At 31.2% G+C, this 23,065-nt stretch overlaps 2 protein-coding genes, 1 long non-coding RNA gene and 1 other non-coding gene across 13 annotated transcripts in view; 3 read left to right on the top strand and 1 right to left on the bottom strand.

Annotated features, from left to right (window-relative positions):
* Kair1d (Kainate-type ionotropic glutamate receptor subunit 1D) overlaps positions 1-5,197 on the top strand; it is a 56,769-nt gene extending 51,572 nt beyond the window's left edge. For 4 of the 7 annotated variants that reach the window (XM_074243132.1, XM_074243135.1, XM_074243134.1 and 1 more), the window contains 2 exons: positions 31-186; positions 4,392-5,197. In XM_074243132.1, coding sequence (XP_074099233.1) covers positions 31-186; positions 4,392-4,589 — 354 coding nt within the window. In that variant the 3' untranslated portion in view covers positions 4,590-5,197. Of the gene's footprint in view, positions 1-30; positions 187-1,737; positions 2,206-4,391 lie in introns of those variants that run through there. The other 3 variants (XM_074243133.1, XM_074243137.1, XM_074243136.1) reach the window with 2 other exon arrangements.
* LOC141527574 (uncharacterized) overlaps positions 1-23,065 on the bottom strand; it is a 140,319-nt gene that overhangs the window by 50,956 nt on the left and 66,298 nt on the right. For 2 of the 3 annotated variants that reach the window (XR_012479216.1, XR_012479218.1), the window contains exon 4: positions 1,212-1,286. This is a non-coding gene — a long non-coding RNA (uncharacterized LOC141527574). Of the gene's footprint in view, positions 1-742; positions 1,141-1,211; positions 1,287-23,065 lie in introns of those variants that run through there. The other variant, XR_012479217.1, reaches the window with a different exon arrangement.
* Positions 6,186-16,003, top strand: LOC141527572 (glutamate receptor ionotropic, kainate 3). Of its 2 annotated transcripts, none has more exons than XM_074243140.1 (14): positions 6,186-6,347; positions 7,275-7,356; positions 7,459-7,617; positions 7,855-8,036; positions 8,238-8,537; positions 9,015-9,317; positions 9,388-9,606; positions 9,943-10,149; positions 10,609-10,693; positions 10,775-11,051; positions 11,133-11,334; positions 12,068-12,290; positions 12,545-12,660; positions 13,328-16,003. In XM_074243140.1, the coding sequence occupies exons 2-14, from the start codon at positions 7,284-7,286 to the stop codon at positions 13,655-13,657; spliced, it is 2,676 nt and encodes an 891-aa protein (XP_074099241.1). In that variant the 5' UTR covers positions 6,186-6,347; positions 7,275-7,283; the 3' UTR covers positions 13,658-16,003. The 2 variants fall into 2 exon arrangements, with proteins under 2 accessions (XP_074099241.1, XP_074099242.1); XM_074243141.1 differs by lacking the exon at positions 6,186-6,347 and adding an exon at positions 6,787-6,877.
* On the top strand, positions 7,727-7,798 carry Trnap-ugg (transfer RNA proline (anticodon UGG)). Its single transcript has one exon. It is a non-coding gene; the product is annotated as a tRNA-Pro (tRNA).

Consider the following 23,065-nt stretch of genomic DNA (forward strand, 5'->3'; position numbering starts at 1 on the left):
AAGGGAGCGTTGTTTATTTTGTGGTTACAGGAGGATAATCAAAAAGCGGGATCGACGGCGAACGAGCTGGGACTGGCGAACGTCGGCGGCGTCTTTGTGGTGCTGATGGGCGGCATGGGTGTTGCCTGCGTGATAGCTGTTTGTGAGTTCGTGTGGAAAAGTCGGAAAGTCGCTGTCGAAGAGCGGGTGAGTGTTGTTAAATAACATGAGGAGGCGGCTGGGGTCGAGGCTGGTTGCACCACTTTAAACACAAATCACCTCGATCCCGACGCCATTTACCCCGACATACCACGCGAATATATTAGCTGATGCACGCACACCGGTGGAGTTCCTCTTTAATGGTCTTGCAGCGTGTACAAGAGTACCCAAGTTTGAGCTCATATTCACTATTATATTATTAATTTTTATAATAACTATATAATTATATAATTAATCATTTATATTTAGTCGTTATTCATTATTAAATTATTATTTTTGTGTTATTTTTGAGAATGGAATGAGACTGATGCTTTAGACTAGATTTATATTTTTTCATATCTTTCCGTTTCTTTCATGAGTTAATAACGCAGGTGTAATTATAAATTAAAAAAAAAAATTATTGTGCAATTAATATTTAAATTCTCGTCCATATTTAAAATATTAGAAAAAATCTTCATTTATTGCCCAAATTCTCAAGATTAAATTATTTTTACTGATCATTGTTATAAAAAATTTATTTAATAAATATAAATATTTTCATCAGTATTAAAATTGAAAAAAACAATTTTTTAATTTAATTTTTGATTTTTTTTTTAAGTCTAAAATTAATGATATAAATTTTTAAAAAATAACGTTACCCGACAAACTCATAAAAGGAACGATTGATAACCATCAGATAAAAGCATTTTATTTTTTATAAATCTGCTGCTGCTAGTAAACGCTTGGCTTTACCTCGAAAGTTTAAAGTTACTGGTACAGTAATGGTGAATTCTATAGAAGGTTGTAGAAATTTAAACCGGACTCGATCCTTAACCTTTGAATCCGTTGAATAGAGCCCCGGTAATGTCGCAGTTTGAAAGGCATTGTCGCGGTTTCTTACGACGCTAGAGTCGACAGGTCATGTCGGATGGCCGGTCAATGGTAAAACACCGATCTATTGACCTTTTTACGTTTATTATTTCGAGAGTAGGATTTAAATTACAAACAAAATTAAATTAAAAATTTTTTTTTACCTTATTTTATCGGTGGTTGATCCTTAAAAATTTTTCAATTTCATTCGATGGAATTTTTACGAGCTTCCTGATGACCTAAAACAAAAAATGAGCCTGTGTTATGTAAATACGGTCTAAAACTTGAATATAAAAAAATCTTAGATTATTTATTGTCATTTTTTATTGAAAGAAAAAATATTTAACTTGCTAAATAATTTTTTCGATTAGATTTTTTTCAAAAATTGTCAATAGCTTGTAGAATAATGAATAAAATAGTAAAATTTTTAGCGTGGAATTAATCCAGCCTAAAAAAAAAATTAAGTGGCTGTTTAAATGGAGATAAATGTTATATTTTTATTGAAAAATCGCTTGGCTATGGTTATAATATTTTATGCACGGCTTAAAATAAATCTCTATTAAAAAAAAACCCACCGAATGAACTGTTAACCGTATAACGTATTTATATTTAATTATCTCGTAAAAATGGGATTGTTTGTATAATTATTTAAAAGGATAATTATCGAGGATTTATTTACTTCTGTTCTAGAAGCAGAAATCCTCGGAAAAAGCTATCTGCGAGGGTTTTACCGATCTTCATTAGCATCAGTCTTTCTCCTTCCACCCGAACGAGGCGTATTGACCCCCGTTTACCATCACCCAGCCAAAAATTTACTAATATTAAGCAAAAAAAATTAAATTTTGAGTAAATCGTAGACGAGTTAAACTATTGGCACTTTATATAATTATTATTAATATAATAATAATTATTTAAACTTGTGAAACTTGTACGCTTCTTGACCTGGATACGGATTTTAAAGCCAAGAGGAACTTCATCGCTCAAAATTTGAGAAATCACGTCACTTGCATCTGCATACGCGTTAACACCTTGTGTACATTTCAGATGATGTTAATAATTATTTAAGTGATTATTAATATTATTATTCGAGAAAATATTTATTGTTTGAATGGTTTTATTAACTACTAAATACGACAAATTAATATATAAATCATAAATAGTTAATGATAAATGATAAATGTCCACTACATTATTTATATAATGATATCGGGTTACAAATGCCATTAATATTTGTTCAAATTTTTTTTTAGATAAAAAAATCTATTAAATTTCAGTAATTAATTTTTTTTTTAATCAAAAAGATTTTAGATCTTTTATTTAACTAATAAGAATTATAAAAATAAATTATTTATGATGTAATTCATCAGATATTTTAATAAAAATTTTTTTTTTGATTTTATTTTATTTAAAAAAGAAGAAAAAAATCAAAAAAGATCTTTGCTAATTTAATTGATATAAAATATTGTCTTGTAATCAATTAAAAATAATTTTTTGAGCAATAATTGCATCTGTAACACGATATGAATGTTAAGATAAATTTTGACCGTCTTAATTTTGAAGCTCTAAAAAAAAATAAACCTCGTAAATAAAAATTGAGACGGTCAATACGTCTGTCAATTGCTCATATCAAATTTTAAACCAAAGCAACTGATTTAAGACTAATGTACAATACTATTATTATTATTATTATAAATCTGTTAGTATTTATTAAGGTATAAATTATCAATTATAAATTATAATTGAAATATTATCAAGTATTATTGAATGATAAATTATAATTATAAAACTACCAATTATTAAATTACCGATTAAGTTGTTTATAAATATGTAGAGGTATAATTATATTATATAAATAATAATGGACATGCGTGTTGACATGCAAACAAACTATTATCAATTTATAAGACGAACAATCAAGATCGTTTTGTACTGATTAGATAGACAAAGAAACTCGTACATAAATAATTCATAAGATAATGATAATAATAATGATATTGTTAATGGGAAATGGGTAATGGGAATAGAAGTGGGTAATGGGTGATTACTCATGTGCTGTACTATAATAATAATAATAATAATAATAATAATAATAATAATAATAATAATAATAATAATAATAATAATAATAATAATAATAATAATAATAATAATAATAATAATAATAATAATAATAATAATAATAATAATAATAATAATAATAATAATAATAATAATAATAATAATAATAATAATAATAATAATAATAATAATAATAATAATAATAATAATAATAATAATAATAATAATAATAATAATAATAATAATAATAATAATAATAATAATTGTAACTTATACTTATAACTAACGAAAAAAGTTATTGTAAATATGGTCATTATCATCCATCATGTGTAGCTTCAATTAGTTTGTCTTTCGGCGGTTTATTTGACAAATAGTAATTTTTTGTAAGAGTTCTTTGTACTTTGTACCGAGTCGAATGTACCGGGGTGAAATAGACAATTATGGCGAGCTATTTTAGCCCCGGTGTTTTCACGCTTGTTGCGATCTGTACATACTAATAGACTTAATTAAAATTAATATAAAATGTTATGAGAATAAGTAATAAGTAATAAGGATAATAGTTATGTGAAAGTTTAGTATGACATTGTTAGTTGTCTCGCATATGTTTCTTGCTAACGTTCGTCCTGGATGTACAGAAGGTGAGCTAATTAATTTTCTTTTTACCGCCGCTATGCTGTGTAAACTTTTTATTGTTCACTCTTCAGTTTTGTATTTAACTTTTTATTCACACTTTTCTTTTTATTGTTTATACATTGTTTTGTATTACGAGTAAATATTTATATTTCCACGGAAAAATTAGTAGACAGATAAATGATGATATTTTTGTTTACATTTTTTAATTGCAGTTTTGTCGGTGTTAATTAGAACTCGTTTCTTCTTGCAATTATAATTTTGTCTGAAGCTAGAAAAAATTTAACTTGCAAATTAAATTTATTTTTTTTTTTTAATAAAAATTTCAAAGAAATTATTGCTTAAATTTAGACAATTTTAATTTAAAAAAAACAAGAAAAATTTTTTTTTCAATCAACAAATTTTTTTCTAATTTTTTTTCGACAAATAAAAGTTAATTTTTAATGTTCATTAATTGTATTTTTGCAGAAAAAAATTCAATAATAACTTAATACTTCTCATAAGCTAGATCTATCAAAATTAAAAAAAAATAATAATAGTAAAAGGGGTCAGCAATTTTTGAGCGTCCAAATATTAGCTCAGGAATTTATTAAGTAGTATGTTCTGTAACTAAAATAAGTAAATGTCAATGTGTGTTCTCTTGGATTTTATTGCAGAAATCATTACGCTCGGAGCGAACGAGTGAAATGCAATATTCTGTGGACAGCATCGATTGTCTAGAAAAAACACCGAGCAAGATATCGTGTTATTGGGATAAACAACGTCCAAATTTATCAACCGTTTCAGAAGTAAAACCTCCGACCCCCGGCTACTCTAAGTACACACATTTCGTTGGAAAACCGCCATTGACATAAAACACACACCTTCATATAAGATATATTTAACTAAAAAAAAAAAAAAAAAACTCCAATCGTGACTGAAATCATGCTTACGGATTATGATAAATATAAAACCACAAACAATAAAAATAATTCACTAAAATAATGAACTAGTGTATAGAAAAAAAATCAAAAATTATTCTAAGCGTAAGTGATAAATGATCATTTTTTAATTTATAAATTTACCTAGTATTTATTAGCTACTAATATACAACACAAACATATATAAATATTAAATTGAATATATTATATAAATAAATGTTTTTTATTGCGTGATATTACTCAAAGTTTAAATATTGTAATTATACTTATAAATAATCACTAGTATACTGTAAATGTAAATAAATTTTAATTCACTTGTGTATAATGTGTTAAAAAAATGTGGATGCATGTGAGAGCGTGGGTGAGAGAGTGTCTGTTCATTTTTGCCATGTACTTTATTTAACTCTCATTGACTAAACGATTTAAAACTACGACACATTGCATAAAAACTGCCAAATTATAAATATATATTAATTATAAATTATATATGGCGTTTGTAAATAAATAAATAAATGATTTAAAGCCATATATTTTTATTTTAGATTAAAATTTTTTCCTGTCCATATTTTTCCTTATTTTTATTTTTCAGATGAACGAGAAGCGAAGAATTCGTTGTTAATTACCACAAAAAAAATTTATTAAGTCTAAAATTTGTTAAATTTTTACATGAAGAACTTATAATTTTACCGATTTATTGAAATTTTTTATTAATTTAATTTATGGAGCTATAAAAAATATCTAAATAAAATTTTAATACTAAATTTTTATTCAAAGGTTTAATAAATGTTTATAAATAGTTAAAATCTATATTATTAAGAAAATATGATAAAATTTTAAATATATAAGCTCATCCCGATGTTATACTCATCGAGAGCTTTCATTTGAGTACCCACATCAATTTTTCATATATTTATATAAATTATATATATGTATATATGAAAAATATATGAAAATGCATGTGGGTACTCAAATGAAAGCTCTTAATGAGTATAACATCGGGATGAGCTTATATTTTTAAAAACGACTATTCTAAAATGATTTCTCTATAAAACACCTTTCACCTAACAATAATTTTTTTTTAATTTTTATCCACGAAAAACTCTCAAAACGTAGCTGAGCATTCTTCGAGCATCACGCATGACAAAGATTAAAAAAACGTCAATTACAATAAATGATAAAAAAGTAAAAAGCGGATTTAATTATTAGTAATATTTTTTTTATTTTGTCCGAGGGCATTTTACGTGAGTGAATGCGATTGGGGGATTGAGAGTGCGGTGCTTTAAAGCTCTGGCTATTTTCGTCTCAGAGGCAGAGTCACGGCGCTTATAATGGGTCGCAGTGAAAATGAAAAATAAAAAAAAGATTATGAAATAAAAAAAGATAATAATAGAAGAGAAGTAGAGAATGTGAATGGAGAATGGCGAGATGGTTGCTGGTGAACTAGCGAGTAGTGGGGCGACGAACTTTACTTTTTAGTTTTTAGTTTTTAGCTTTAACTTTTCAGTCTAGTTAAGCCTGATGTTTGAAAGCGTTCGGGTACCCGCGCTTGCGCTTATCGGCAACCAAACAGTGATCTCCGCTCAGTAGAATTATTTTAAAATAAATAGAACAATCAACAACATTTCTGAAAATTTAATTAAACTTCTTTGGATAATATATATTTTTTACTTGCATATTACTCCTATTGAAAAGGTAAGCCTTTTCATTAAAGCTCTGCCGGTTTTATTTTCTTGTGTTTATGTTTTTCCTCTTAATATTTCTTCTTCAAACATTTAATTACCTCTTCTTGTAATCGTCCATTGAGTTCACTTAAACTTGCCCTTTCAATTACGACGGTAACATTTAATATTTGTCTTTGCCTTTGCCTTTTAATTAAATTTTTCTCCAAAAAACAAATAACAAAAAAAATTAGTTCAAAAAAAAAAATTAAACGCAAGAAAATACTAAGTGTGTCACCGAATGTAAAATTATAAAAAGCGTAACGTCACCACGTTGGAGTCTATTAATACTGTTCTATTCCTGAGCATTTAATTTCTGCCACTGTTTTGTATTTTCCAAAACGTAATTAAACGTTTGTTTGCCTCAATGAACTTTCCGAAAATTGTCCAAAACATCGATATCATCTGAGCAAGTATTTGAACTATGTAATATCTAATAACGATATATATTAGCGGTATAATAATGTTTGTTTGTTGTTGGCAAACACCATTGACTATTTATTGGTAAATCATTAACCCTTTTTACTCAATAGTGCAATTAACTCAATAAATATTTACGTTATGGGCAATAGAATCGGAATATATGAAGTTGCAGCTGAGTAGACATAAATGTTTATGCTTTGAACTAACTGAGCTTTACGTTCTTGTGCGCGTTCGTTTTAGTTTACATTATATGTCAAAGTGCTAAGTGCTCATACATACATTTCGCATGTGAATTAGTGTGTGAGTCTTTTATTACTAGTGTGATTGATTGAGAGAATTTTAGTCTAAATTTTCCACTTGGAAATTATTTTCTTGATTTTTTCAGTAAATTAAAAAAAAAATCTAATTTCATGCTTTTAAACTAGAATACTCTCTTAATAATAATAGTAACAGCAAAAAGAATACTTTTGTTTTATAGGGCTTAATTATGTTCAACAACGTATTTTTATACTTTCTTATCGTACCGAGTGTCATAGCATTTTCAAAAAGTATCATATTAGGTACGTTATCTTCAATACTTATAACTCAATTAATTAGACAATAATTAATAATTACGATAAGCCACTAAGCAACTCCTACTGCGATAATTAAAATATTTTTAGGAGGTTTGTTTCCCGAAGAAGACGTGTCGAAGCAAGCTTTCGAGCTTTCGATAAATGCGGTGAACACCATGAGAGCAGAGACCGATGAATCTGAGGATCCTTTCTTCAAGCCAGAAGTGATAACGATCGGTGACGACGTGTTCGACATTTCCCAAGGAGGTAATTGAAGGTTTGCAGGGGCCTTCTTGATCATTGAGCGTTAGAAAGTGCTCGTTTGATCGGTAACCTGTATAGCGCGAGCACTTTCACTAAATTAGATCGGCTCCTTGGCTCAGTGGTCTAGGGGTATGATTCTCGCTTTGGGTGCGAGAGGTCCCGGGTTCAAATCCCGGCTGAGCCCGATTTTTTGCGTTTTGTTCAATTGAATTTGAAAAAAAAAAAATTTTTTTTTTTTAGTTTGCGCGCTTGCTGGCCAAGAAGTTGCCGCGATATTTGGCCCGGAAGATACGGTCTCGTCAATCCATGTGCAAAGTATGTGTGACACTATGGATTTGCCAAACTTGGTAGCTCGATGGGATTCAAATCTCCTTCGTATGAAGGCTATCAATTTCTATCCACATTCCGAAACTCTTCCATTGGTACGTTTTTAAAAAAACAAAGTCTTATCCATAAAAAAATGTATTCTGGAAAGTTATTCTGTAAAAATTAGCCTTCTAGGCGGTCTAATGGTCATGTAATATGCATTGACACTGCATCTCATGCATACGAATGATAATAATGCACTAGCAGGCTATAAAAGTTCAAAGTGTAAAATAAAAACCATTAAACTGTTTGCATAGATTTATTTGTACCTGGTAACTGAATTCAAATGGGAAAAATTTACAATATTGTACGACAGTACAGAGGGACTTATTCGTCTGAACAGATTGCTGCAAAGGTGGGACACCAAAGGTTATCCGGTGACTCTCCGCTTCTTGGGTGAAGGACCTGATTATCGGGGAATTCTCAAGCAAGTCAGAAACTCTGGAGAAGAAAATATTATTATCGACTGTCACTATCCCGCGCTCGAAGAAATATTGAAGCAATCCCAGCAAGTTGGAATCCTTTCTGAACGTCATAAAGTAATCATCACTTCATTGGTAACTAGCTAATCAATTTTTTATGATAAATTCATTGCTCGGGTAGCTGAAGCTGATAGCGTGAAGCTTGAACCGGAATTAAAGATCGTTGACGAAAATAGTTGTAAATATGAATGAACTAATGTTATTTTTGATGTAAGTTTTAGGGTTGATGTAAAGTTTCCGTCATAAACTTTTCTTATAATTCCGGCAGTAGCTTGACGCCAACTTTGTGAATAAGTTCGAGTCATATTGTGTACATCAGCTGCAAATTTAGAAGTTGGCGTAAAGTTTTAGAAAACTTTATCGAAAACATTGATCAACAAATAATTGATCATAAACTCTTACTTTAATTTTATATAAATCATAATTGAAAATGATTGAAAATGAAAATTAATAATTTCCCTTTCATTGATTTTACTCAATGATACGATAAAAAATTTAATTATTCAAATTTTGTTAAAAATGACCTAATTTTTGTTAAATTTGTGATTAAAGGATCTGCAAACGCTTGATCTAGATCCCTACAGTCACTCTGGCGTCAACATAACCGGAGTCCGTCTCCTGGACCCAGAGGACCCAGATTCTGTGTCAATATTTAATGACTACTTGGCTGACATGGGTTTGGAAGATTTATCGAAGATGAAAACCGAATGGGCACTAATATTCGATGCGGTCCAGCTGTTTTCCCGAGCTTTCGAGCAACTGGAGGAAGCCGTCGAGGTAGAAGTTAAGGAGTTAGCTTGCGACGGTGTTGATAATTGGGAGCACGGAGCTTCACTTGGCAATTTCATCCGAGCTGTGTGTATTGCCAGTTAATAATTAATTAATAAAGTTAATTTTCGATAGTTATGTTGATATTGGATTGCAGACCGAAATGAAAGGACTCACTGGTCTTATTAAATTCCATACAAATGGATTCCGCAGTGATTTCAAGCTCAATGTCGTCAGACTGACAACAGAAGGCTTGAGAACTATTGGCAATTGGAATAGTACCGGGAAAATCGAGTGGATTCCAGAACCTCCTCCCGCATTGCCCAATGGTTTAATTGATTTGGCTAACCAAACTTTCACCGTTTTGATATCATTGGTAAGTTTCTTCCACGAAGAAAGGATTTTGTTTGAGTCGTATATAACTTTCTATTCATAGTTATGACTTATAACTTATCATTATCAGAATTTTACGTGAAAAATTTCTTGATATGAAAATATATGACCTGGTATGCAAGTATATGATTTTTAATATGATAATATCAATGAAAAAAATTATATATGCACATATAAGGTAATATATAGTCATATTAAGATATATCAAGACTAATATGGAAAATTTTAATGTCAAGCCATAAATAGATATATCAGAAAATTTAATATTGCCACAAATAAGCATTTGAAAAAATTTTTTCATGGGTTTTTTGGATTTTAGCTGGATCCATTTAATATGCTGACCGAATCGGCCGCTACAAAATCGGGCAATGATCGATACGAAGGATTTGCTATTGATATCATACACGAACTAAGTGAAATTCTGCATTTTAACTATACACTTGTGGAACAACTTGATAAAGCCACGGGTGGTTACGATGAAAAATCCAAAAAATGGACTGGGATGCTAGGAAAAATTATTGATGGGGTAAGGATCATCTAAATCAACTAAAAATTATTTTTTTAATAAAATATTAAAAAGATGCTTCTTAAAAAACTTTAGTTTTAGGAGTTTTTATCGATTTGACGCTTATTTATAATAAATTTATGACTGGGCTAGTTTGAATTTCCGTTTTTAATCAATATCTGGAGCTCGGTTATGGATAACAAAGAACTCTTGATAAGTTGCGTTATCTCTGTGGGTTAAATAGTAACCTTTTGTAGCTAAACGCGATTATACTGCCGTCGATAAGTTACTACTCGCGTTACCGACAGTCGGTTTCTTTTCCAACGGCATGATAGGTACCTCAAATAAAACTTGTCGTCAATCTACTGCCGGAATTTGTAGTCAACTTGATGGAAAGAGTTTGCAAATCACGGCAGCTGTAAAATATGAAACTTTTTTTTGAGAATTATAAAGGAGATATTAATGAAATATTGCTTTTAGGAAGCCGATCTAGCCATCACAGATTTGACAATAACATCAGAACGTGAAAAAGTAGTCGACTTTACGATGCCTTTCATGCATTTGGGTAAATATATAAAAAAAAAAAATAAAATGTAAAGATTTTGCGTCAAAATTAATTACAAAAAAACTTTCTCTATAATTAAAGGAATAAGTATATTATACAAAAAGCCAAAAAAAGCGCCACCAAGTCTGTTTTCATTTTTGTCGCCGTTCTCTGGAGCAGTATGGATCGCCCTGTTCGGAGCTCTATTTTTCACATCACTGATAGCCTTTATAATTGGACGAATATGTTCGCCAGAATGGAACAATCCGTACCCTTGCGTAGAGAACCCCACGGAACTTGAAAATCAGTGGACATTTTCAAACTGCCTTTGGTTCACCATCGGAAGTATTATGCAGCAAGGTTCCGAAGTGGCGCCAATGTATGTACTTGCTGTGATTGTAGCAATTATTATTTACGGGCCAATAAAATGAGCGAGACTTTAATTAAATATATATTAAAGCGCAATATCAACGAGGATGCTGGCAACAGCCTGGTGGTTCTTCTGTATGCTGATGACGGCTTCTTACACGGCTAATTTAGCGGCCTTTCTCACGGTAGAGACCATCGTAAGGCCTATAAAGTCCGCGGAAGACCTTGCGGCGTTAAACGGGGACATTCCATACGGCGCCAAAAAAAACGGCGCGACTTACAAGTTCTTTCAGGTAGGTTACCTATTTTTTTGGCTTTTCTTTCATCAATAGCTACTATACCGAGTGGAGAAGAAGATCGAGGGTTTTGTCAACAGACGCAAGTATTTTCATGTTTTAATAGTGAGAATAATAATTACTTTTTCTGCTTTTTTTGTCGCTATTTCAACTTTCTATTAAAAATTAATCTACATTACTCATTTCATCAGTTGAAAAAAATTTTTTTTCATACTTTTAATTAAAAATTAAATAAATAATTGGCTAATTTTTCGTTTAAATTGTGGGTAATGCTTTTTCCAATTGGTTTTAATTATTAATTTTTTTATACCCTGTCCTGGTGTTTTAATCTTAACAATTTATGACCCGAAAATATTTACAACCCTTAAAATTTATTTTTTCTGTGTTTTAATTTTGAAAAAAAAAAAAAAATTTATTTTGTAAATTTTAATAATGATCCAGCTTTACATCTAAATAAAATAACAACTCCAAATTATTTTTGCTAATAATGTGATGTAAAAAATTATTGGTGAAAAGTTGAAGAAAAATTTCGCTCAATATTCAATCCACGCTATAATAATTTTCACCAGTAATTTTCTAGCCCCTTCCCCAGAAAAAAAAAAAAAATCATGAATGTCAATAATGTCAACTTATAAATATTAATGAGAGTGGGTAATCTTATCTCCAAATATTGAAGAACGTTGACATGAAATTCTAATCTGTACTTTAAAAGAATTATGTCGGTCTTAAGGGTTCCAATTATTCGACGTACGCGACGATGTTCAAGTACATGTCAGAGCATCCTGAGGTCCTGACGGAAAGCAATGATGCAGGAAGAGATCGGGCTCTCAAAGAGGACTACGCGTTTCTTATGGAGTCCAGTAGTATCGAGTATATTTCTCAAAGGTACTGCGATTTGACTCAAATTGGCGGGGAGCTGGACAACAAGGGCTATGGAATCGCCATGCGAAAAAGTAATTCTTTTTTTATTTAAAGTTATCACAATATATTGCATTACTGATGCCAAAAAAAAATTTGTTATTGATACACGCCCGAAAAAAAAATTCTTAAAGCCAAAAAAGGTTACAAAAAATTTTTTTTAAATTTTATTTTTCAAGTTACTGCTTAAAAAATTGCAGTAAAAAATTCAGAACTTTTTAAAGCGTTAATTTTGTCTTTAATAATGAGACATAAATTTAAAAATTTATAAAATATCTGAAAATTACAGATTTCCCATACAGAAACCTGCTAAACACAGCCGTTCTACAATTGCAAGAAAGCGGAATCCTTTCTGAGCTAAAGAAGAAATGGTGGAACGAAAAACGCGGCGGTGGTGGCTGCTCTGTAATTATTTATTTATTTTTAATTATTTAAATTATGGCCCCTAAATGCTGGTTTTAGATCGGTTAGGATTTGTAATTTATTGCTAGACCTTCAATTTACTGGATTTAAATTTAATTTGTTGCATTTTATTTTTTCGGGAGGATATAAATTAACTCATTAAAATATATGACCCTTGATTATTGATTTCTAGAGAATCTGTAAGAAAAAATATAGCAATTACTTTCTCAAGGCGTTAGGGATCAATGAATAAATTGAGGGCCAAACTTGGTAGCAACTCCATAACTTAATAATAGACTTAAACTTTACGCCGTATAATTACTTAGCAAATTGCCGGTTTCTATTTATAATATTTTATACAACGAGCAAACAAGTAAATTAATTATTTAATTCCCATGGAGAATACTCACTGTATAATTTTATTTTTTATCCTAGTCTGTACTTTAAAATATATTTATTAAATATATATTTAATAATGATGACCAGTTTTTGGTGATCGATCATTATCTTCAAGAAAATGTTTCATATAATTCCGTCTTGTAATTTTAAAAACTTTTATTATCAACTAAAATTTTTAAATGTAATTTTTTCGCTTCAAAATTTTCACTTTTAATCCAAATCCAAATTACTATAAAAAAAAATTACATCTTATCAAAATAAAATTTTCTAGGACGAATCACAAGGAAGCGCCGCCCAAGAATTAACTCTAGATAATGTAGGAGGAGTTTTCTTGGTCCTGGTAGTCGGCGTCTCAATAACCCTCCTGATATCCGCAGCGGATATGGTGTCTGACGTTTGGGGATACGCTCGAAAAGAGAATCTTCCCTTCAATGAGGAATTAAAAAAAGAACTGACGTTCTTCATAAAGTGTCGAGGCACTGTTAAACCTTCCCGAAGCGCCCGAAGGTCCTCGTCTCAGCCCGAGAGTTCGCGGGGCGACACTCCGCCTTACGGGTTCGTCCCTTCAATGATAACCTCTCCTCACTCAGAAGAGCCCTAATTTTCCTCCCAAAGATGTATAAATAACGAATAAATAATAATGTCAATAATTAATAATCAATATTTAATAGTAAAAAATAAAATAAAAGTTTAGAAAGTTCAAAAGACTTTGTTAATTTGAGTTTGATAATTTCGGTTGGCATTATGAGGCGTGCAATAGCGAGCAAAGTGAAATATACATGTATCTCAAGATACCCGGGCTGACATACGTGTACGCGCTATCTGAGGAATCAAAGTGATGCGCTGAGCCAGCCTTAACAGACGTACAATCGCGTACTCTCTCCTCTGTTCTACTTATTCTCGGTCTCGAGATGAACCGGCATCAGATGAAGGACTCGGAGCCAGAGTCGAGATATATTTTTCAGAGAGATCGGGGCGCCTACGCACCGTCGTGCATAAAATCCCCCCGGGCAAACGATACGAATCGGTTAACGTCGAAACTGTCCTTGTCTTGTCTTTTATGCGAGCGTCGACAGATACGCGATTCTTTCGACTGGTACAAACTTATACACAAACTTATTCAGCTACTTAGGTATGTATGCAAGCACTCAAGGAGCTTTTTACCACATCCTCAGCCGGACACGCGACGAGATTTATCTTCACATCTATATCTATATATAAAATATTTTATCTGTTGCTTTATTACAATTATAATTATAAATAAAAGTCAGGTTATTAACAATTTATTGTTGATTAAAAAAGTATTTATAAATAAAATCCTGAGCAATAAATTCAAAATTTTTACCTCCGCGGACAAACACGCGATGGTTATTTAAAAATGATTATTTGAAAATTTTTATTTGTACTCGACGGGCAATCAAGCAATGAGAATCAGTATGTATGTATGTATGGATGTACATATAGCTTGTGCTCGTGTGGAATGCCGGTAAATAAGTGAGAGAGAAAAGGAGGGAGGGAGTGTGAAGAACAATTTAAGTTACAGCGTGACCAGTGTACGGATAAAGTGATTTCAGGCGTCGTAAGATTAGCGAGGTGAATTCACGCAACGCAATGCGTGAAGGAGTCTATAATAGTTGTTGTTTATGGCACTACTTTCAGCTCAGGTAGAGATGTAAGATGTGAGATGTGGGATGTACTAGTAATAGTAATAGTAAGGCGGCTGCTTGGAGTTACTTCGACCTGAGGAGGGTTACCGGGGAAAATGTGTAATAAGAGCGGGAGGTGGAGAGAAGAGGGAGAAGGAGGAAGAGATCGAGCTGCTTGAAAGAAAATTCTCTTTGAAAGACGCGCGTCAAGCCGACGAGGTGTACACTTATCGCTCACCTCCACAGACGCCAAACTACTATTATTAAGCCGCGATAAAGTTATGTTCTATATGTTAGATGCCGGGCAGGCAATCTGACAACGAATGTTCTATAGATTGTACATATGTGCTGCTAAAGAGAAATGGTATCGCTGCATTAGATGGATTGTTTTTTTTTTTTTTTCTTTGGAAGTCGTTTTCTCCGCTGATTTGAAATTGATGGGAAGGTATTTTGTGTTGATGATGTAACTGATGAGCAAAAGGTTTTATGGGTGGAAATTAGATGGATAGCAGTTTAAAAAGTTGATTGCTTTGATAAGTTGATTTGACGGCTGATTAAGGGCGCTATTAGTGTGAAGTTTTTGAAAAATCGATTTTTTGCAATTTCTCATGATTGGTATGTAAAAAAAAAAAAAAAAAAAAAAATATGATGAGATTTAAAGAAGATGTATCTTAAATATTTATGAGCTATAGAATTCATTTTTAAACGCGAGTTTTCAAAATTGCGCTGTAAAAAAAAATTGAAATCTCAGCGGATAAATTTTAAACACCGGAACCGAAACAATAACAGTGAAAAAAAAAATAGTTTGGGGCATAAAAGATAAAATAATAATTTAATTTGAAAATAATAGTGATAATATAGAGTAATGACGAGAAGTAAAAAATGTTATTGAGACTGGAGGGTGATAAAATGTTTTAAAAATAATAAAGAAGTGTTCGAGCGAATTGTTGAGGGCAGAGTACAAGAGGAAAGCTTGAGAGGATTAATATGGTGTTCGGGCGATCAAACGCGAGCAAATTGCCGACTCTGTCGCCCATTCGATCCGGTAAATGTACGTATGTATGTGGATGGGTATATATGTACAGTTTAACGCGCTCACAGGCAGACTGCAGAGGAAGAATTGTTACGCACCACAAATGTCTTTGCCTTTGGTTATACTCAGTGTTTATCGTATCGTGTCGCGCGTCCTAAAGATTGCGTGTGGGTTATAAATTTATATTTCATTCTATGTATATCCTCTAGATGTGTTACATGCTCTTTTGTTGAGCGCTGTGATTTATTAAATAAATACACATTACTGTATTGATAATATGGGGTACTTTTATTTTTAATGCTTCCTATTTATTTATGCACCGGATAAATTATTGCTTATTCTTAATATATTATTTATTATTTATTATGCAGGGACAAAATTACCACTTGGATTTATTCAATTTTTCTGTTCATTCGCTTCACGGAATGCCCACCACTGTAATTTGTTTTCATAGTTTCAATTCATTCGTATTATGCTACGTGATCATAAATTTCAAATTAGCAATAACTGTAGACGGTAACGGTATAAGCAATAGGAAAATTTTAGTTTTACTTCATTAACTTTTATTTTATTATATTTTTTTATATTTAATAGCATTCTTTTGTTTGAAAACTAGAAAAACAGAGTTATAAATTTTTTTTTTATTTTTTTTTTTTTTTTTTTTTTTTAATAAAAATTAAAAAAAAATTTTTTTTCAAACTTTTGAAGGTAACTAATAATTAAAAAAAAAAATATTAATAATAATAATGATAAAGTAGATCATTACAGTTATGGTCGAAGTTTATTATTCCCCAGATAAATATGACGCTAATGGTCATTATTAAAGTGTAACCGAGGCACGGTGATTTACAATTAGCCGTGTTATGGATTATGGAAGTCGCCGAAGGTTCGAACACGAGTACAAGGGCAGATAATAAAACTAAAAAAATAATAGTTGAATGGCCATAACTTTATGACAGGAGAGGAGATATTTCAACTAACGCCGGAGTTGGAAATAGACAAGACACTCGAGTACATACATATTATACTCCTATCCTCTTATCCAGTAGTACTCGATAATCATAATAGTAGTTAGTGTAGTCAGAGGCCTTGGTGGTCGCGAGGGAATTCCGCTTGTCAACTGCTAGCATAGAAAGAAGATCAGCTCAACGTGTGTTGCGTGATACCTGTCAAGATATACGCACTAACTTGTGAAACCGGCTTTAATAAATGTCATGGTCCATTTTTTTATTTTTTTCGATACATCCAGACAGATATCATGTAAATAGAAATCACCTTCCCTTTGTCCTGATAAGTAACAACATATTGTTATTATTTATTGCCTCAAGCTTTTGATTAATCAATTTTTTCATTATTGAAAAAAAATTTTTTTTTCTTTTTAATCAAAATTAATTTTTTTATTACGTAAAAAAAAATATTTCCGTACAATAAAATTTATTCAGTCGTACAGTTTTACGAAGAAATAGCTACAATGAAACTTAGACTCCTGAGAATTGAGTGCTTCGCGTATAAATAGCCGGACTGTCGGTAGAGGAAGAAGAAGAAGAAGAAAAAGAAAAAGTGGGAGTGGGAGTGGGAGGGAAAAGGGGAGAGAGAGAGTAACAAAGTAAGGCATGACGAAAAAATGATGAAAATAAAAATGAGGGTACGGACGTTCTTCGTTGGCTGGCCGCGAATCGCCGAGTTCAGAGAAGACACTTAACTTTTACGGTGGACGCCGCTGAGAGCAATACGGAATGGAATGAAATGAGAGCTAAGAGCTAAACTAAGAGTTAAGAGTTAAGAGTTAAGAGAAGTAAAGGGACATCACGAGTACAGAGTACAGAGGACGGGATACACCGAGACCGAGGACAGACCTCAGACCCGCTATGTAAATTCAGTTCGCGAGTTGAGTCGCGGCCACGGTCTTAAGCCTCCTCTTGCAATTAGTAAGGAATGCACCGGATGCTAAGTCCCAGCGTAAGCGGAATTAATAGTTTATGCACCGGGTTTGAGGAAAGCTAAGCTTCACCCGAGTAAATCCACTAACTATTCACTCTATTTAGACTTATTTTAACTATCGACTCGTCTAAGAGGTATTTTATTTCCTGCTTACGCTCCAAGTCCTCACTTTTTGCCTCTACTCTTTTTTTATGGTACTTAAGTTAATTGTTCACTTGTTTTTGGCAATTTTTAACTAAAGGAGTGAAAAGACAATTTTTTTTTAAGAATTAAATATATTTAAAAATTTAACTCTCTTCTAGTGAGAAAATTCAGTGGCCATGCGCCGCCTATTGGGAATTTTTGGAACTATAATTGGTCAAAAAATTATAAATAGGTATATTAAGTCACATCAGGCCTTATATGAACATATCAAGTAACACCAAGACACTAAAAATTATATACGGGCAAATATGATTATATCAGAAAATATTTTCAAGGATTATAACTTGATAACATTAATAATATGTGTAATGTAACATAATACGCTGCAGAACTGACTAAGAGTATCAAGGCAGATTTAAGCATTCCAACAAGTGTTAACTTTTATCAGCGAGCTACGGAGTAGAGCGTGACTTAATCTTTGTTGGAGCTAGAATCTCTGACATTCATGATACATGATGGACCGGACATAATTCTCAGCAGTGACAAATGATTCTCAGAAAAATCGATCCGTTAAATGCTGAGAATTTTTTTCATCCAGACAGAAATAAATCAAAATAAAATGGAAATGCAAAATTTTTTTACGGATCATCGAGGAGTAATTGATCAGAACTAGATAATATAATTTTATTGTTGTTTTTCTGGCTGATGGACCGGAAAAAAAAAATTTATTGTTAAACATAACATTTTATAATTGTTTTTAAGCGTTCCAGTGCCTCGGGCTTAATGAGAGCTGATAAAAATTTTTTACCTGTCACTTAAAGTATTTTTATTGCTGTTTAAGTACATACATGTAAAGCTGGATGCTGTCGAGTCCAAATGTCAGCTTTAATGGTCTTACACTTGAACAACAATTATTTCATTAATTAAATAGCCTTTAATTTAAATTCACGTGAATTGTAAAAAATTTATTATTGTTATTGTTATCGTTATTGTTGTAGTTTAAAAAGTAATAATAAAAAGAGCTTAAGAGTATCACTCAGCCGCTTTGAAGGAAAAAGTCGCTTAATTTATCTCGGGGTGATTTATCAGCTCGGAGGATTTTGTTTGACATGTTCTTTACGCGAAAAATAAAACAAATAATTAAAAGCAAGACACGGACTATTAATTGCGTGTCCTAGTGAGGAGTCCTGGGCCCTTGGAACGCGGTATGGACAGGATCGTGGATATCAGGCGTGTCCATGTGGATTCTCCATTGGATGTGTAAGAAATAAGTTAAATCTTGTGTGTAATTTAGAGCCAAGGCCATTTAAATCGTGTCCTTGAGGAGAGGTTGTATTCATTTTCTCGGGAGAAGGACTACTCTTGCCCCATTCTGGTGCTTCTACGAGCACATCACACAAGATAAAGGACCCGGTGTTCCAGCGTTTGCATGTTAGAGAAGACATGAAGATGGAATTGCGATAGGGAAGAACGATTGCCCCTGACTTTTATTTATTGCAAACCTTCTTATTCATACTCATTTTTACCGAGGCGAGTCCCCGAGTAAGACTCGGACTCAGAGACACTCTTTATCACTCATTCCTCATTACATTTATTATTATTTATTATTTAAATTATTTATCTGTGAAAAAATTTTCTGATATGTCTTTAAATGGCCTGATGTCGTGTTTTATGATTTTTTAAAATTAAATTTAGTGTTGGAAATTTCCAACAGGTGGCGCATTGTTCCTGAATCGTCTCCCAACAAGAGAGTTAAGGTTGAAATTATAAGTATTTAATTAAAAATATTATTTTGACTCCCAGAGCTTACATTAGAGAAAATTTGCAGAGTGGAAAATTTTTAATTGATTAAATCTTTACAAAATAAAAATTAAAAAAAATTTTTATTAGTCTAAAAATTCCTAAATGCGTTTTTAGAGATTTAAAAAATTAATATTTTTTTTTAATATCTGAAATAAATTTTTATATTTAAAAAAAAATTGCATCAGAAATTTTTTTTTTTATTTCTACAAGTCCTATTTTTTAATAAATTTCTTCTACAATAAATTATTTTTAAAAAAATACCGTTTTTAAATAATTAAAGTAGCAGAAAATTTTTTTCACGGGTCAATTGCAATTACATTTATTATTATTTATTATTGACTATTTAGTATAGTTATTTTTGTTTTTGCTAGTTACTTTCTGAGCAGATCTCTCGGCTAATTAATCTATGTGTACTCGATCGATTTTACCGGTCGTGTAATTAAATTTAACTCGGTATACGGCTGGTACCAGTGTGAGGTGAGGTGGAACCAGTACACAGAACGGCAACAGCTTTAGCCGTATCAATGATCGAGGGAGCTGAGAAACGAGCTCATGAAATTGACCTTGGAAAATAAATTGGACGTCGTGGCGGTTTGAACCACCGCTTGGATGAGCTAAGTCCTACGATACGGTGGTAGTCGTATGGCCGTTCGATACCAGATACTAAATTCTATGTATGTTTATATATATATATATATATATATATATATATATATATATATATATATATATATATACATGTGCAGTGGCTGCACTGGTAGGTTATGTATATCGAAAACCGCATCCTTCTTCGTCAGTTAGCTACTCGGAGGTGTAAGCACCCACCGCTATTTTTCAGTGCGAGGTCACTTATGTCTTTTACCCGGTTATTTATGCCCGATCCTTTTAATTCTCTGATTATAATTATCCATGATTTATTGGGATTGTTATTTGTCGGTTATATTAATCTGTTCGGGTTTTTTTATTTTTAATAGTTACTATTATTAATTTATTGATGGGGTTTCTGAGGAAAATTATCCGAGTTTTTACTGATTTTCTTTAAGTTGATTGCTGCAAATTAATTTAGTTATTAGAAATAATTTATAGCAATCAAATAATTAATTATTATTAAAAGAGGAAATTAAAAATTTTTTTTTAATCTAATTGCGTTAAATTTTGTCTTCAATTATCTTTAATAATTTTCAATAGCATAAAATTACATTAAAAATTATCTTTGACTATTAGAAACTTTTGAAATAAAATAATTTTAAAAAAAAATTTTTGGGGTACTTTATTTTGCTCCTTCCTCTATTATTTTTTCTTTGAATGTCAAATTGCCGATTATAATGATAGTAACAAAATTAATAATAAAAAATGATAATAAACAATCGAAAATAATTTTTACGATACTTGAAAAAAAAAAAAAAATAAAGCTAAAAGATAAAAGGATAGTTTAGTCTTATTTATTATAGATAATACGAAGGTAATATCGTTAAGGATTTTTTTTATTAAGCTACAGGACTATAGAGTGTCGAAACCTTTTAGCTCGATCAAATGCGCTACGCGGGATTACAGTTGAGTTGATGGTTGATCCTTGCCCGCTTAGACGAAGTCGAGAAGTTCTCATGATCGCAATCCGGCTCACTCTAACACCAACCGACTGTATCCATGCAGCATAAAGTATCGATGTATATAAATTGTGTTCTGCCCATATCTGTATAAATAGGAGGAGTCTATGGTAGCAATCATATGAAATTAGCCGAAATTAGATACCAAGTCACAATACATCGCCTTTTAATCAGCGACTACCGCTCTTCTATCTGCTCTTAAGACTTAAAACTTAAGACTGATACTTTATGATCTATCCCAAGAATATCTTGCAGTAGAATAGTTGTAGTCTTTTTTGATTAAATTTATTATTGTAAATAATATATATTTAACAAGTATTTTGGAATTATAAATACATTTTATGGATCGAGGATGAATATATTTAATGAAGACATTAATTCCGTTATGAACTGGGAGCATAAATTTTCGTGTGACACTGGTGAACCGTGGGGCGCACAAGAATTCCGCGGCAGAAACCCGAATGACAAACGAACCACATGCCCAATGCCCGAGTGGATGTCTCGTGTATAAGTAATAAGAATAAGTATGTATGGAGTCGAGTTGTATTAACTTTTGTGAAGAAAATATGATAAACGAGATAATAAATAAAGAAATGTGCTGATCGCTTGGATTAAATGTGATGATGTTGCTATAAAATTATTTTATTAATAATAATTATAATAATCCTTAACAATTTTTCATTATTTTTATACTGAGAAGCTGTTGATGCTAATATAATATTTTATTCGGATTATTAATGGCTTTTGCTCATATTATTGTCTAATCTGGAAGAAATTTTATTAATGATAATTGGAACTACCGATTTATGACTTAATAAAAGAAATTTTTTAACTAATAATGAGATATTTTTTTTAATCTTTAAAAAAATAATAAAAAAAAATCTTTTTCAATTTTTTGACTTAAAAAAAATTTATGTTCTGTCTCAAACTGATCAATAAATTTTTTTCTAGTTTTTAGACTTAAAATCTAAAATTTTCTTTTAATTCTTAGTCTAATAATAAAATAAAATTTCTTCAAGATCTAAAATTAATAATAAAATTTTTATTTTCAATTTTTAATCACAAAATATTCTATTTAATTCTTATAAATTACTAAAAAAAAAAAAAAATTCTAATCAATTCTTAGAGTAATAATCTTACAAGGGGATTTTAATGTGGAAAATAAAGAAATTACACGCCCTCATGACTCAAGACACACGATATTATTAACCAGGAGTCCGTTAACCAGTGATTAATCCAAGTAGATAGGAGTAAATGGTATGACAAGGTAGTTGAAATAAAACTAGTATCGAGAGGTCTATCTTTGCTAGAGGAATAGAGGTAAATACTTGACTCTTGGTTCATAAACATACTTGTAATATGGAGCGAGCCACTTGAGATGTCATAATTGTTGAGCATTATGCGCAATCAAATACTTTATTAGTCGTTGTACGGCGAGACCGTTACCCCGGGGCAACTGGCTCCAATAATAGGCCTAAGATTCGCCACTTAATTTTATTATTGATTAAATATTTATGGATTTATTTAATGGGAGCGGGTTCGAGCAGTCGGAATATTTATCGACAATTTATATAAATATAAATATAAATATAATATGTATATAAAGTAAGTTAGATTATGTATACAGTGTCAATGACATTGTGAATGTCAATGACCGAGACAAGTCAATTGATGATGCAGTGACTGCTGGCTGTGCGTGCTCGAGACGATTAGTAATTTTTTATGACAACACTTTCATAATATTAATTTTTTCACCAGATACTTTTTGCCCGGCTATTATTTTTTTCCAGCCAATGGACCCATTGGAGAAGGGGATAGATAATAATTGACTTGTC

This window comes from Cotesia typhae, unplaced genomic scaffold, assembly GCF_013202065.1.
Source record: "Cotesia typhae breed Kobodo isofemale line unplaced genomic scaffold, CoteBio_Ctyphae contig_4, whole genome shotgun sequence".
Lineage (NCBI taxonomy): Eukaryota > Metazoa > Arthropoda > Insecta > Hymenoptera > Braconidae > Cotesia > Cotesia typhae.

Coding starts and splice junctions, on each gene's coding strand:
- LOC141527572 (XM_074243140.1), top strand. CDS start 7,284: ATGTTCAACAACGTATTTTTATACTTTCTTATCGTACCGAGTGTCATA. Junction 9,318..9,387: donor TTGGCAATTTCATCCGAGCT/GTGTGTATTGCC, acceptor ATTGGATTGCAG/ACCGAAATGAAAGGACTCAC. Junction 11,052..11,132: donor GGTTCCGAAGTGGCGCCAAT/GTATGTACTTGC, acceptor TATATATTAAAG/CGCAATATCAACGAGGATGC.